The sequence below is a fragment of the Varanus komodoensis genome, unplaced genomic scaffold, assembly GCF_004798865.1.
Source record: "Varanus komodoensis strain SLA01 unplaced genomic scaffold, ASM479886v1 scaffold84, whole genome shotgun sequence".
Taxonomy (NCBI): Eukaryota; Metazoa; Chordata; class Lepidosauria; order Squamata; family Varanidae; genus Varanus; species Varanus komodoensis.
The window spans coordinates 690455-706757 of record NW_025336531.1 but is presented as its reverse complement, the minus strand read 5'-3'; the positions used below and the strand labels follow the sequence as shown (position 1 = coordinate 706757).

General features: G+C 48.4%; 1 protein-coding gene across 5 annotated transcripts in view; it reads right to left on the bottom strand.

Moving 5' to 3' along the window:
* Window positions 1–16303, bottom strand: part of BAHCC1 (BAH domain and coiled-coil containing 1) — a 93627-nt gene that overhangs the window by 6702 nt on the left and 70622 nt on the right. For all 5 annotated transcript variants that reach the window (XM_044456435.1, XM_044456436.1, XM_044456437.1 and 2 more), the window contains 12 exons: window positions 15998–16123; window positions 8177–8291; window positions 7024–7291; window positions 5444–5629; window positions 4696–5003; window positions 4337–4438; window positions 3779–3911; window positions 3128–3242; window positions 2146–2221; window positions 1113–1221; window positions 845–964; window positions 218–391 (listed from right to left, as the gene is read on the bottom strand). In XM_044456435.1, the coding sequence (XP_044312370.1) occupies window positions 218–391; window positions 845–964; window positions 1113–1221; window positions 2146–2221; window positions 3128–3242; window positions 3779–3911; window positions 4337–4438; window positions 4696–5003; window positions 5444–5629; window positions 7024–7291; window positions 8177–8291; window positions 15998–16123 (1832 nt within the window). The remainder of the gene's footprint in view (window positions 1–217; window positions 392–844; window positions 965–1112; window positions 1222–2145; window positions 2222–3127; window positions 3243–3778; window positions 3912–4336; window positions 4439–4695; window positions 5004–5443; window positions 5630–7023; window positions 7292–8176; window positions 8292–15997; window positions 16124–16303) is intronic.

The window sequence follows — 16303 nt, the reverse complement described above, 5'->3', positions numbered from 1 at the left end:
TTCTTGCAAAGCAGAGAAAGGTAATTAATACCCTCCCATCCTATCACAACCCAATCCAATGAAAAGTGTGACTACTCACATAATTTTTTGAAAAATGTAAGCAAGTAATGGAAAATGCAGTAATCCTACTGAACTTCACAGGGCTCCTGTGAGCATAAAATGGACTAGACCTTGAGCACTATGAAGGAAAGGGGGTTTGAGAGAGAAAGCACCTTACCAGCCTTTTCTTTGCTGGTTGCCTTCTTGCCAGTGTTTTTCGTTGACTCAGAGCCCTCACGTCCCTCGGCACATAGGCTTGGTGCTGATTCACTGGAATGAGGAACATCACTGGAAGACCTCTTGTTACGACGGCAGGAGGTGGAGACCAGCAGGGCAGGAGAAGGCTCTGTGCCTATAGCATCAGAAATGTAAGTGAGGCGTCTCACAGACCAATCCAGGTTAATGACGTCAGCTGAATCACAGGTTAATGAAGTCAGCCGAATCACAGTTTGGTGGCCTTTGCCTCACGTATTTTCTCTTCTGCCGGTATAGATGTGCCCCCCACCAAGAAAACCAAGGGACAACTAGGCAGAGTTCCTCTCAGATTGCAGTACACAGGACGTGGTGTTATTTTGTGCCGATGGAATAGGCACCATGACCCGAGCTGCAAGGAATTTCAAAAGGACCTCAGCACAAGGTGCAAGATAGGCACACCCAAGACACAGGTTGCTACAAGATTTTGTTCCTCAGCAGAGGCTAAGGATCTGCATGCCAGCATCCACTACCATAGCAAATTTCAGCCTGCCAAGGCAAAATAAAACATGAAACGTGGCAATTGCAAATCCCATCATCTGAGGGTGCTTACACTGGATTTTGAAGTCAGGTGGCAGCATGCGGATATTGGACACTGCAATGTGGCCTGTGTCCCCATCATCAAACTCTACCAGCACTGAATCTGCATCATCCTCTTCATCACTTGAAGAACCTGTGGAACAGAAGCTGTGCTAACTTCGGGAAGAGATGGCTCTCAAGCCCGCTCCATGGTAGGCTTGGGAGAAGCTCTGGCCTGCTGATGGGATCGCTGGCTTTATTTCTGACTGCTCCCTATCTTGGGATGGAAAAGCCCCTCTCACCTCGAATGACACTCCCTGGGTAGAGGCAACGAGACTTCTGGCTCCAATAAGCACAGACCCTGGTGCCAGGTGGGAGGCTGTGGCTTGACTGTGGCTGCACATCCAGAACCTGGAAAGGAACAAAGGGCCAGGGTTGGCAGGTGGCCCACCATGCTCTTAGCCAGGCATGGAGACATTGCCGACACTGTTGCTTAGCCAAGGGTGTGCGCATTTTATGTCAGCCTACAATGACAGGTGGTCAAGGTGAAGTCTGAATACCGCCCAGCAGAAACTGGTGGGAAAGGCTCTAGTATTCAGATGGCAGCATGTTTATGCCTTATGTGGTTATCTGCCCTTTCCTTGCATCCTGCCTAGACATCACTGAATGGTACCTTTTTTCCTCCTGTTCTCCAAACTGCAAATACTGAATGAACGCAAGCTGCGTGAAGCAGTGCCGAGTCCCAAAATCAGAAACACCACATACATTTACTGATTGGATTTGCACGGATTATGTTGGGCAAAAGATTCTTGTTTCCTTTGTGCAGCAGCAACCTCTTGGTCTTCAGCATTCTTCTCTGAGTATGTCTGACTAAAGCACAAGCATCAACTTAGGCTGCTTTTTCATAGCTCTGCTGAAAAGGGGAGCAGGAGCACCATGCTGCCAAAACATAGAGCTGCTCTCTCCATATGTCCCACTGAGCACCATGGTGCACAGTGGGTCATATGGGAGTGTATCTGGAAAAGGCAGGCATCCTGCCCCTGGGGATACTGCAGTACTGAAATGCAAGAAGCCAGCTGTGACTACAAAGCCCATTTTTGCCCTGAAATGAGCCATGCTGCCACTGAAGTTCCAGTATTCAGGAGGCAGTAACTCATAAAATATTCTTCTCCCTTGTATTCTGAGCCAGCGTGTGAGTGCATATTTGCATGGGAGACAAGCACTTTGTGCTCCTTGCCACACAGGTAAATCCCACAGGTGTTATTCCAAGCTTCCCTGCTCCCAGTTGTCTAAGCAGACCTGATTAATCACAGGCTTAGATCTGCAGGGACTCACCGCCTCCTGTAGCAGCTGCTCCTGGGAATAGATCCTTTGCCGGTTCCCTCGCTCCCCCTCAATGACGATGCTGTAACTACAGTAGGGCAAACGAATGACAGGGTTTTACACAACTGAAGATGTGGAAGCTGGAGGAGAACTCAGTGTGGCTGTGACAGATGTGAAATGGGATGCTCAGCACTTGGTTTGCTGAAGAGGGACAGCGCACCTGCCTAGGTGTACCAGGTGCGCACCATTTATTCTCAGCCCAAGACAGTATGGGGGAGTGCAAGTGTTCAATTTGCAGGTAGAAGGGGTGCATTTGGGAATGGAGAGAAAGATGCTATAATCCTTAGTAGCACAGTCCCATGTGTGCTTCCTTAGAAGTAAGTTTCACTGTGCTCAGTGGGGTTAATTCACATGTAACAATGTAGTCCTAATGCTTCTTTTCATGAAGCGCATTGTAAAATAAGTGAAATGCTTCATTTTAATGCAAGGCAGATCACTTATTATTCCCATTTTCTGGCTGGGTTGCCCAAGATCACACAAGTCTTTCACGTCAGAAGGTGACCACGAATGCAATCTCCCAGGGGAAACTCTTGATTTTCTAAACCATGTGGGCTCCTGCTACAGTGTGCTTTTGGGGGGGCACATTGTCAAGAATTAGGTTGGGAATTGGGTAGAGGTCACTGGCCACTCTGGAGTGGCCAAGTGGGGGTGGGCTCCTCCTTGGAACTGTGGTCAAGGGAACACAGCAATAGGTAGCTTCTAGGCTAGTTACTTTTAAGGAAAGGGTCTCCTGCAAGCAGAGGTTGCAAATGTCTTCAAGTGGGGGGCAGAAGTTAGGAAGAGGAAGGCATCGAGAGGAAAGTCCCACTGAGCAAAGCAAAAGAACTTACCACCCTCTTAAATACTGTCATTTCAGCTTTGTAAAAAGCTGCCCGCCTGCCCGCCCACCCTTAATCCTTTGCTTGTGTCTAGGCCTAAGAAACAGGATCCTTACATGTCGGGCGGCTGCAGACTCTTCACGCTCCCGGCATAAAGCAGACTGTCCTCTTTGGGGATAAGCACACGCAATCCATCCTGGAGATCCTCCTTGTGGATTGTGCATGACTGGGCTGCAATCACAAAGCAAGACTTGAACCCACAGCCCGCACTCACACTCTTCCTCACTTCCTTATGTCAGCAAACTTCTCAGAAGCGGGAGCTTTGGGCTTTGGCTCCCGAACATTGACACAAGCTCTTAGAAAAGGAGTGATCAGCCAGGCAGCAAGCACTGGCACCTGAAGGACAGCTCTGGACTCACACCATTTCTTCAGCCTCTGGAGCTTAGCTGGAATTGAAGGCTAAAGTGTGGGCTCTGCTCTGCTGCACCTTCTCGGAGTTTCTCCAGGCAAGCCTTTCCACTGCTCTAAGCTCTCTTGCACTGCCAGCCTTGCAGCCCAGAACTGCCCCATATGTCCGTTTTAGCTTCAGCAGCACCACCCGCCGCTCCATCTCTGGTGCTGCTCTGCATCGTTATCCCTCTGGTCCATCTCTCTTTGTCCTTGACCGCCATGCGATGTGGCTGTAGCACTTCTTGCCTACTGTACCAGCCCATGCACCCCCCAACTAACTTGCCAAACTGTGGTCTTGGGTGTGTGCCAAGACTCACCAGGGGTCAGGTCTTGCTCTGTGCCAGTGGGTGGCATTTCTTCCTCTTCAGAGAAGCTGCTGTTATCATCAAACTCAAAGTGATCCTCAATGGCAAAGCTCTCCATCAACCGGCTGACAGCCCGGCCTTTACACTTGAAAAACAAACGCAAAATGTGTCCTCTTGCTGCCCACAAGCACATGAGAAACAACTTGCCCCAGGTGCAAACAGATGGCACCAGGGTCTTCCATTTCCTGAACCAGGACTTAATTTGCAGCATCACACTGGCCCTGGCTCATCACTCCGGGAAGGGCACTCATATGAACTCGGCCTGGAAAGAAGACCTGCAGGGGCTCATCTGCCTGCATCCTTTATCCCTAGCTAAATACTCCAGGTTCCACCCTGCTTCATCTAGCAGATAAACTGATAGTTTCCAGGAGGGCTGGATCCTTCAGGGCTTCCTTTGAATATTCTGGAAGCCGTGCTTGCAGGGCCATATATATTCTGCTTTTCGAGGGTGGCAGAGGGTGCTGACTTACCTAGGCTGGGTACTGTAGGAGATGGATTGTTATCTCTTACCTGCTTGCTGACCGCCTTGTTCTTGACCTTAGACAGCTTCTTGCCCTTGCTGAGGATGGCTTTGGCATTGCGGGGCGAGAGCGCCAGTGTCCCGTTCTTCCTCTGCAAAGGAGAGAGAGGTAGAAAGTCAACCCATACGAAAAGGGCTGTGAATGACAGACTACGTGACAGGAAAAACCTCTGTGCTCCAAATGCCTCGCAGCAGCACCCACAAGGGCTAGTCTGCTTGGCAATGACACTGTCCTGGAGGAGCAGGCCTGCCCCAGCCATCCTGTCCGGTCCTTGTTCCAAGGACAGGATCCCTGCCGCCTGACTTCTCAAGAACATCTCCAGCCTTTTCTCCTCCTGCTGTGGCTCACCCTGAGGGCCGACTGCAGCACTTTGCTCTTGCGCGTGGCTTTCTTGAGGCGTTCACTGCTGAGCTTTCCAGCATCATCCCGGGCTGTGAATGTCCGGGCCTGGCTGCCAGGGAAGAGTCCCTCACTGGCTGTTGAGGTCCCAGGTCCACACTGAAGCTCCTTGGCCTTGTTCTTTAGCTTCTTCTTACTAGAACTTTCACAAGAGTTGGCCTGGCAGACCGGCACCTTTTCCAACCTCCCTACACCAGGCTTCGCTGGGCGCTGCTTGATTTTGACTTGGCCCTCAGGACTGGGGATTCGGCAAGGCCCTGAGTAGACATAAAAAGAGAAAGGGAATTAAATTAAGCCCAAAAAATCACAATCAAGCTAGTGCCTTCTTGGCCTACACAGGCTCATTGCTCAACAAGTATAACAGGAAGAAACCTGTGCAGAAGTACTCTTTGAAGCACAGCATTAGCAGCTTGTGGGGCCTTCCTCATGGCCTTGCCTGTTTGGGGGCTGTGGCTCAGTGGGCAAGAGCTGGACCTGGTCCTGGACCTTGCAGTTCACCCTGATGCTTATAACATGAGGATTCCCTGTAATTTAAGAATTGGGCCTACGTGGAACTTTTACAGCCACCCCTTTGCATCCATTCTCAGTCATGAGTCAGACATGATGATTTGGAAAGCTGGCGACTGTGAGGACCAGATACAGTACAAGTCATTTCCCCACCAGGCCTCAGTGTTCTGTTTTCACATCCCAACTTTACCTAGCAACCCCTGCCTCTCCTTTTTCTTCTTTGCCTTCTGATTAGCTTCCATTTTCACCACAGAGGAAGGAGAGGGGCCAATCACAGCCGAGTTTACTGTCACATGAAGAGTGGAACTGGTGTCACTGGTCAAGTCCTCACCACCACAGTCATCATCACTTTCATAGTCTCTGTGGTGATTGTCATCTGTGGAGCGAGAGGATGGTCAGCAGAAATTTAGCAGTGGGACAGGCCTACCTTTGATGCCTGTGGCCCCAGCTTCACAATGCACAAACTTCTTCCTCCATCAAGGAGCACCCAAACTGCCCACAGAGCTTTGGCTGTGGGGGTGGCAATAATAACCACCACCATCACCACCACCGCCATCCTGTTTCCCAGGCTCACCTCAGCATGCACTGAGAAGTAAGGCCTTAGAACAAGAAGACAGAACCTGTTCAGCCTAACAGCTAAATTCCATTTCAGAGAAACTCTTGGGGCCTGCACTGCAGTGGTGGATGGGGCAAAAGGGATGGCACAAAATACCCCAAATGTCAACATATGTTTGTGTAAAGCTCTCACGGCCATTAAGTTGGCTACAGGAGAGACATTTCGCCCTTTTCAAAGAGCAGGAGTATGGGGGAAACCCACAGAAGAGCAGAGAACCCTCAAACAGACTGCAATGGCTGAAGGGCCAGATTTACCCCATATCCAAGGTTCTGCGGTCCTGGTTTGGAGACAGTGCATAGTTCACAAAACATTTCACACTGGTGGATTTACAACCCCAATTCAGCCTTTGAGTTGCACGGCCTCTGTTTCACTGGCAGCATGCACCTTTCTTTTGGAATCTCTGCAGCACTCCATTGGCTTTGAGTACTGCTGTGAGGATTGAAAGTGTTAGCACTTGGTAAAGCTGCCTTGGCATGCTCATAATGGATAGGATGGTGGGCTAAACGGTTTTCCAGCAAACAGGCAAGCAAACAAACCAACAACTTGGAAAGTGTTTTGGCTGAGCCACTTTGTATCAACCCCACTGTCGAGCTGGCTGTGCACCCCCTTTCCGATCTTAGTTCCTACATCCTGGCTCTTGGCCCTTTGACAATGTGCCTTTGTTCTTTTGACTTTGGGGAGTGGAAGCAAGATTCCTGTCTCAGTCTTGGCTTCCTGATAAGATGCCCCAGGAGCTCCAAGGGAAACCTGTAAGGCTGCAGGCAAACGGGAGCGGACATTGGCCCCAGCAGAGGCCATCATGTGCAGCTATTTTTAAACTCCACAGCTTCCTCTGCTTGCCAGCAGGAAATACACTGTACGGCAAGCTCCTGGCCACAACTGAAGATAACAGCCTTGCTTGCAAGAAGATGGACTTGCCCACAAATGGCCTGGGTGAGACTAATTGTGCTAACCTTCCTCAGTGGTAAGGTGGAAGGACTGGTAGAGATTTTCACCTCGGGGCCCAGCAAACAGCCTACACACTATCCCTTTCCCCTGTGCAGATGGAGGTTATCAGGTGTCCCAAGCCCTGCGTGATCTTTCAGCAGAAATGGGCAGAAGAAGCACTGCTTCCCAAGAACCAATGCATCTCACCCTTCCACGGCAGTCAGTACCTGTATCAGCATTCCCTGTGCTTGGCTTGGCCTCCAACGTAGTGAAGTCCTGCTGTGGGTATTTGGCAGAAGGTGCGGCTTTGGAACTCTTGGGCCGAGAGAGTTTCTTTTGGATCTGGACCCCGGGGGTAGGCTCTTTTCGGCGGAACGGGCCAATGTTTGCAGGCAAGCCTTTGCTCTTGACCTTCTGCTTGAGATGGGAGACCCTGTGTACCACATTGGATGCCAACTTGCTTTGGGCACTGCTTTTCTTGCAACGCACCTTCTCCTGCAGAGCCAGGTTCAGTGTAGAAGCAAACGTGTTATTACTGCCGGAAATGCAAAGCATTCTCACTCTCTCGTGACCCCCACTTCCCTCCTGCTCAACTGTGGAACTCATCTGAGAATCAGGAAACTGGGAAAAGGTCTCACGCAGTTCCACCGCCAACAGTACTAAAGCTGGATTCCCCGAACTGAGACTAATGCTCTAAGCAAAGGGACTGCACTTTAAACCAACTGCTTTGCTGGCAGGGACATTTTATCCCATTGTCTTAATTAAACTTGCTGCCCTGCAATGTAAACCCAAGGCCTATTTTTTTCACTAATAAATAACTGTTACCTATTTCCTTTTATGGCAGTCTTTACATATTTGAAGACAATTACCAGCAACCCCTGGTCTTTTTAAGGCTCTTAAAAAGATTAAGCGCTATATAAATATATTAATTGAACAGTATAAAAATATCACTTGAGCCCTGCACACCCTATGTTTTGTTTTTAAAAGCCATTAAAATCCTGTACCAAGGCAACCCAGATTCAGAGAACTGTAAAACAAGATACTCAAATGGTACAACTGTGTGGATATTTGTTTATTTGGCATAATTTATTCTACTAGCTTTTGCGGGAGAAGAGCAGTCTAGCAAGATAACAGCAGGCTCAATATTCATCTTACATACGTAGATATAACATCCACCAATCCTGCTAGATTATTTCTTGGAGCGTAAAGCATCATGGCTAAAGTAGTGAATATCACCATCTGTTTGGCTTTAAAACAGGGACAGAAAATGGCTGCCCTTAGTTCCCATCAAGCCCAATTTGTTCACAGGGCTAGAGGGCTATTTCTTTTTTAGCTACAAGGTAGCCAAAAGGATAAAGAGGATGGCAGAGCTGGACTCACCTGGGAGCTCTTGATGCCACCATAAGCCGTCTCTGATATTTTCCTCTTTTTCTTCTTGGGCTCTCCCTCAGCCCGCAGCTCTGCACACAGGAGAGATAAGCTGGCCTTTACTGACCTGTGAATTGGGGGAAATTACTCAGTTAGGAGAATACCCAGTGGAAAGATACTCAGTACTTTCTTCGAAAAGGAGTGGAAACTGTGGGCTGATGAGATATAGGAGTGGAACACTTTGCAGAATTACGGCATGAATTTCATTGTTTTAAGCCAAGTACAAACTTCTAATGTAGGCCCTCCAACACAGAAACCCACCCTGTCTCATCCTATCCCATCTTGAGTTTTGTTCATCAACTTCTCTAGTTAGTATATTGCCTTAAGTAACACTGCAGAAAGGCCTTGTCTGTTTTGAAAAACAGGAGGACTGCTTTTGTTTCTTTTAAGTTTTCATGTTTCTGTTTGCCTGGTTTATATTTACAGCCAGATTTGGCGGTATGTATATGTTTGCATGTATGTGTAGCACATGCATGTGAGAAAGAGAGAGAGGGAGAGGGAGAGAGAGAATATAAAACAGCAGCACTGGCTCCAGCTATCCTTGGGATTATAGTCCCCAATTATCATGGTGATTTATCCCTCCCACCAGTGTTCCTCCTTTTCTACATACAAGGGATTTGGATCTGGTAGCTTTTGAGGGACCATGTCACAGAAGGAAGCGTAACACTCAAAGAACAGCCCGTAGTCCAACCGCACAATCGCAATCTGTTTTCTAGAGAAGGGCCTGGATCAGCAAGTTAGTGTTCAGACACGACTCTTCTATTGGAGCACTGTTTCTTATTGGCTCCCTGAAGTCTTACAAGACCTGGATAACAAGTATGTATACAGATACAAGGAAATAGATTTCTGTAAACTATCTTAAGCATGAGCTACAATTTAGCTTGAATGTTTTCTTTTCATTGTAGCAGGATTGTAGCAGGACTGCAGGATGTTCAGGCTGCTGTGTTTGCTCCCCTGCCCCGCGTTAAGCCCTGTGCAGAGCTTTCTTTGGAAGGCAGGAATTCTTAAGTGTGTGCTGAGCATGAACTGAGCATGTCCACTCATGTAACACTATGGTCCACTGCCTCCATTTTTGGTAGCTCCGTGCAGCATCAATTTGTAGAAAATGCCATTTACAAAATTGGTACTAGACCTCATGGCTGTATGCGAAAATGCGCTGGCAGAAGATTCTTGTTTTTCAGGGTAGGAGAATGTCTGTGGTTTATGCATTCACTTAGCCCTTTTCTCCATGTTTTCCCTATATATTCCTCAGCTACTTCCCACCTACTCATACTATTCTTCCATAAACTACCACAAAGATTCAAATATTTTGGGTTAGAAGGTCAACATACAACGTAACAAGTTTATGCAAAAGAAGCCTATTTGCATTAAAAATACTATCAGTTTTGCACAATTTATCCTGAACGGAAAATTGGTAATGCCTTGGTCCACAGGATCAGGGAGTTTCTTCTCTGAAAACAGTTATACCAGTGCCTCATTACAACCACTATATTCCCAAGGTGGCATTACATGAATGGATAGGTCTGGGCAGCTCCTGCTCTTCTGCTGAGGGCGCTGTCTCTGGGCTGGATGCTCACTGAGGGTCTTAAATGGCTCAGAGTGTTCCTTTTGCCTTCAGAGCTCCTCCTCCCATCCCTCTGGAGCAGGACAGCACAGCAGGAACTAGGTGCCAAGACATCTGGGTTCTATTGAACTCCACTGTTTCCTCAGGAAACAGCTTGGATGAGGACTGAATTGTGGTAGCTGTGCAGACCACGTTTCTCCCAACACATAGAAGGACTCATTTGCATTATGAGAAAAATGTCTGTCATTGCAATGGGCAGGGGTATTTAAAGTGGGGAGAGTGCTTACATGCTGCACTTTGTGGGTGATTTCTGTAGGCATCAACAAGATTTACACTTTCCTTGATCAGGATCGGATACTAGGCAGCTTACACATTCATTTTAATGGAAAATATTTCATATGATCATAATACAACTTGTGAAGTGTAAACAAAGTGCATACGTTGGAGAAAATTCACTCTTAACACACAGTCAAATCAGTTTCCAAATACTTTCCAAAGTAGGAAACATTTACATTCCTTCCTAAGGAGCAAGGAGACTTGGATGGAAGGGGGTCTGTTTCAGCTGTGCACTTCAAAGTGTAGCTTTCCTTTTCTGAAAAGGCCCTGCTCCTCGTCCTGACAAATTTCACCACCAGCACAGCAGGAACTTGAAGTAGAGCCTTTTCAATAGGCCCTAAAAGGCAGGAGGACTCCTATGGGGTGCTTCAGAGAAGCAGGAGAGGACTCAGCCAGGCAGTGAGGTGGGGAAGCAGCTGGAGCCCTTTGCAGGGAAGAGGCTGCCTGATACCTGCCTGTTGGATACATACTCCTGTGCATGCTTCACTGGAGGGAGAGGGCAGAGGAGAAGAGGCAGAATGTATCCCTCCCACATGTCCTGTGGCTGCTCTAGGAAAGGGAGGAGACATTCCTGGACTTTTCATGCCTTCCAGCAACATTCCGGAGTGGCTGCCACTTCTGCTGCAGCTCATTAATTCACCAGCTACGGTGGGGGCTTTGGGACAATTGCCTCTTTCAGCTGAGCTTGTCAGAAGGTTTTATGTGCAAGGGGACTGCCAGAGGAACTACAGTACCATGCCTGCCCAGGCAGCTTAACTCACTCAGCACCAGAAGGAGAGCAATATTAGGGGCAACGTGAGTTGTCTAAGTGGCCACAGTGCTATCCCTGTGGTTTGCTCCGAGGGTAAAGGTTTAATGAGGAGGCCTGGATGGATATTAGTCTCAGAGGAACCAAGAAACTCGGAGAGGCATCGGAGGGATACACTTAAATGCATGCATGAAATGATTAGGTCTGAAACTCTGGATGAAAATGTCCCCAATTCCATTATGCACATCCTCAATATTTTCTAAAATAGGAAATTATATACATCATGCTATGGTGATTTTCTTCTTTTTTGAAACATGTTCACTTTGGGAGGGGGAATATGGTAAGAAAGAATTCCAGAGCATCATGAAAAAACAAGGGGTGCAATATAGGGCTTTAAGGGCAAAACGGCAGAGATTGGCAGTCATGGTAAAGGCTGCAGTGGTGCTGAGTTATCTGCCTGGTTTGACCAACAATCCTCTCTGTTTTCTCAGGATTCTGGTGACATTCCCACACAGATTACCATGTTGTAAGATGTTGCTGCATGTCCGTGCAATGAGAGGCTAGGAGTGGCCACAGCTTCCCACCACATATCTACTAAATATATACGCCCATCAGAAAACCCAGGGGAATTATCATCACATACCCTCTGCAGTCACAGCATTAAAATTCTGCTCTATAGAATCAGAATTTTGTAAATTATGTAAATTTAACGTGTTTGTGTGATTTCTGTTATTTTGCATAATTTATTCTGGAATGTTTGCTCTTTTGCTCTGTTTATTCTGCTTCTGCTAGTAAGTGGGATAAAGGAGCTTTGTGGGGCACTGAAGCCCAGGAGCAACCACTGCAGATCTCAGTGAGCAACCCCTCCAGCTTTTGGGATTTCAGCAGACAGAGCCCATACTCTTTTATTGACAGAAGTATTAGAATTTACTCTCTAAAACAACAACAAAAACACAATTGCTGTACAAAGCCCTGTTCTTAGAGGTACGGGTCTGCATGCCATGGCTAAGTAAGACTTACAAAAGAGTTCCCAAGTCTGCACTACTAGAATGCACTTAGTGCTCCTTTCCAAACTCTTCCGTCCCCTTAAACTGCAGCTCGTTTGGACAAGCCTAGTGGGAAGGATGGGAGGACTGATTCCATATGGCATGTTAAAGGAGCAGTGAAGGGATGTGTTGCTTGATGCCGAGAGGGGAAAGAAGAGGCAAAGGCAGCCGTGCACTACCTTTCGGGCAGCCCAGATCAACAATGGGAAATACGGGAAGGAGACTATCTTCCCTCCTTCTCCAGAAAGAATCCTGCCCAGGCTTATCTGGGGTGGGTCACCTTCTGACACCTTCTAAAGGATCTGCTCCACCGTGCTTAAGCAATGCTCTCCAGCTGGTCCTGCTAGCATAGTAAATATGAAATGAATTAGCTCCCTGGAGGCCTTCTCCCATCCCCCAGGACTGGCTGGCTGGCTGGCTGGCTGCCCACTCTGATCGCCAGTGCTTGTTAGCTCTAATTGCTCCACTCCAGCACCCAGGCTCCAGAGAAGCCGCCTCTTGCTTGCTCCACCCTGGGAATGCAGCCACGCAAACCCCGTCTTCCCAAGGCAGCGTCTGTTCACACTCCTCTCTCGGGCCTTGCCCCTGCACCTCAACCCTTTGACCCAGTGTCGACCCTGGAGCTGGTGCCAAATTCCTTTCTGGCGGCTGCAACAGGAAAGGAAGGAGGGGATTCCCTGGCTGAGCAGAGGGACAGGAAGGGAGCAGAGCACCCCGAGGCAGGCAGGCAGGCAGGCAGGCAGGCAGGCAGGCAGGCAGGCAAAGGGCTGCAGACAGAAGGGGTACAGGCTGGCTGAGGAGCAGCAAGCAAGGAAGGCTCAAAAACAGCCTTAGCACCACAGCTCTCTCTAACAGGGAATTACCATGGCTCAAGGCCACTGCTCAGTTCCGGGGAGTGGCAGGCGGGAGGAAAGCTTGGCAGGAATCTCTGCTCAGCGTGGGAAGTGCAAGACACAGGAATGTTCCCGATAGGAAGAAGGCCAAGGGGTGGGCCTGCAGCTGCCAGAGGAACATGTGTTGCTTCAGTGAGGCCAAAGCCCCCACCCAAGGCACACAGAAAGGGATGCCACTATGGCTAGGAGCCTTGGCCTGGCACATAATGAGGGAATCCTGTGCCACGGCTGTTTGCTGGCTGTTTTGCGATGCAGGCACATATGTGCACGTGCAAATAAACCCAAAAGGAAGTAGTCCAAGCTGCTATGCAGGTGTGTGCCCAAGTATCCCGGGCATGACTGTCACTCTTTCCCTGGGAGCTTATATGCTTATTAGTTGGTGGATGGGTGGTAAGGGATCAATAGGATAAGTGCTTGCATGTAAGCCTTCCTGGGAAGGGCTGAGTGGTGGTGTGGCTGGATCCTTCTCTACCTTTTGGAATGGTCATATGGAGCCTATTTTGCTTCCACACAGGTGCCACAGATTCCACGGAGTCCACAGAAGCAAACAGCAGTTCATACCTCTCAGAAGCATTACTTGTCTTGCAATTCATAAACGCCATACTCCCTAAGTACATGGATTAGGCACCGGAGGGAGAAGAAATTGCTTCTCACATACACACTTAACCCAGCTTGCTAAGTCTGGTCACCAGTGCCAGTGCCATTGGTAGAATGCGGCGATCCTATTGCCAGCCAGGGCTTTGTACAGACTATTATAGCTTTTTAAAAACAAGGCGGTCATGTGGCAGAGATGCTCTTGACCCTTCTACTGCAGGTCATCCTCCCTACATTCCTATTTCACAGACTTTTATAACACTGAAAAAAACCTTGCAAAATGTTATGACCAGATATCATAGCAGGACAGAATGTCCATGTCAGTGGTGAGGAGCATGTGATCCTACAGATGTTGTGTGACTACAGTTCCCAAGGACCCTCACCATTGGCTATACTAGCTAGGGTTGATGGGAACTATAGGTCACAAGTTGCCCACTGGGCGAGGGTGGGCGAGAGTGGCTTTATCAATCTGCCACTTCAAGCCCTTTGTTTGTTTGTTTTTACTGCCAATGAAACTGGTTCTATATTCCTCTCTAGAACACTATTATGTATCAGTGGTCTCTACTTCCAGGCAATAAGGAACTTGGACTCTCAATGTGGGCCATTTGGGAAGTCACAACAGTTAAAGGATAGAAACCTGTACTTCAAAAGGAAAATGTCACTGCTAAGATTTGCTCATGAGCAGCCAGCCACCTGGCTGCACGTGGGCACACATGCATGCACACGCAAACACACAGGTAACATGATTTTTGGAATCACAGACATGTAGTCTTAAAATCCAAGCGGAGGAAAGGGAATATCAGCATTTGGAGATCCTGTCTGTAGCCTTCATTTGAATTCCTTTCCTCTGTTCCTCTGATGTCACAGGGTAGTTAAGCAGTGCCAAATCAGGGACTGTCTTCCAAATCAGGTACAAATGGACTCCCATATGAATTTTACTTTGCATGAATCCGCACAGCTTTGCAAGGTTTGGAGAGGGAATAGAGATTCAGCTTTCCCTCAGGATGAATCTACATAAAGGGCTGGGGCCAGGGAGGAACGGAGTAGGCAAGCAAGTTCTCCAGTGAGCCCTGGAAGGCTTCCATGAGCCATATGGCAGAGCCATGTTGCAACCCAAAGCCAACACTAACTGCTTTTTTTTCTCTGTAACCTTCACTACATTTGCTAATGTTTTGTGACATAAAACCTAGAGATTAATTTTTTTTCTTCTGTCTTAATTGAAGGAACCATTTAGTACAGATTTAACTATTATTACCAAATCATCAGGATTGATGCAGCGCACACACGCGTGCTCCAATCATGTTTGGACTAGCTTGGAGGATTTATGCAAATGGGCCTGCCGGGAGAGGCAATTTGTAGCAGAGAAGGACAATTATACAGGGCCCGTGAGTGCGGGAACGACTGTGCCGGGCGGCTAATGGATAATCATAAAGCGCCAGCAGCAATGAACACCACTGCAGCGTGACCAATGACTTTATACAGCACAGATAAAGAGGCTTTTATGCAACGCTGCCTTCTTCTTCAAAGAGGGGCAGTTCTTTCCCCCAGAGCAGTGCAGGAGGCAAGACAGACATGAGGCAGGGTAGCACAGAGAAGTGGGCACTCTCTCCCCATCCCTGTTATTCTCTTGGGTCCTCATGACATGCAAAGATACTGCAGCCCTTAGTGCTGAATTGCAACCACTTCTGGGGAGGAGGTGACAGTAACAGACATGAACTTTGACCTCCTGATACAGAAGTGCGCCATTATTGATACATGCGTGTGTGCACACAGACTTTTGTATTATAATAACAATAGAACACAGTAGAATTCCTTGGTAATTCCATTGGCTTTTGCAATATACAAATACCGAATAGTGTGACAGAGCAATGTATGTATGGACCAAGTGTTATATTCTGTTACATGAGAAAAATCATACTGCTTTCAGGACTTAAAATAAGAAGACAAGCCCCCATGTCTGAAATGCTCATATGGTCACATATGCATGCATACTTCCCCAGAGCACAATTATACGCTTTAAGTAACATATTTGTGCAAACCCAGGCTCCCGCTCCCTTGCAGGCACAATACTTTTCCTCATTCACAGTAACCATCCTAGCAAACCTGAGCAGTGTCGAGATCCTGTAAATTCTGTTTGTGTGCGTGTGCATGCACACATGTGTGCAGAAGGGTAGGATGGGTGGCTTTCAAGCTGAAAGGTATCGGGCAGGCCAGGGTGCTGAAACCTCTCAATGCTTTTCAGTTTTTCCTGCAGCCCCCCACGTTTGTAATGTTGGAAATGAGCCCAACTGAGGTGGGGAGCAGCAGGGGAAGGAAGGGTCCCCCCACTCTTACTCATCGCTTTACAGGTGCTTGGCAGCCACCCACATCTGACTACACAAATCTGCCGCGGTGTCATCTGTTGCTCTGCCCTTACAGGAATGCATATGGCGCCACTCTCCCTTACTGCAATACTCACAGAGTTCTGTACACACATTCATTTATGCACACACACGCGCCATTATGCTTTCGGAGAAACCTGCCATGCTCGACGCACGCAGCGCTGCAGCACGTTCCCCCGCTGCCCCCCACAAGTCATGTCAGATCACTCACTTGACCTTCCTGTTGTCCCCCTTGCCGATGGAGCCCTGCCGCAAGGAGCCGAGCGTGCTGGAGTGCTTGCGTTTTCTTGGTCGCCCTGGTCCCCGTCGAGCTGGACTCCGTGAGCTCTCATCTCGCCTACGGGCAACAATCCCAGTGAACACAATGCAACCTCGCAGCTCCCTAGGGAGTCTTTTACTGGGTGTCAGCACATGCCTCTCTCACAAGGCTGGGGAAGGCTCTGTGAGAGTGGCTGGCTTGCCTGGCCTTCCATCGCAACGGGCTGAAGCTCTTTCACAGCCCTGCACTCTCCCGTTC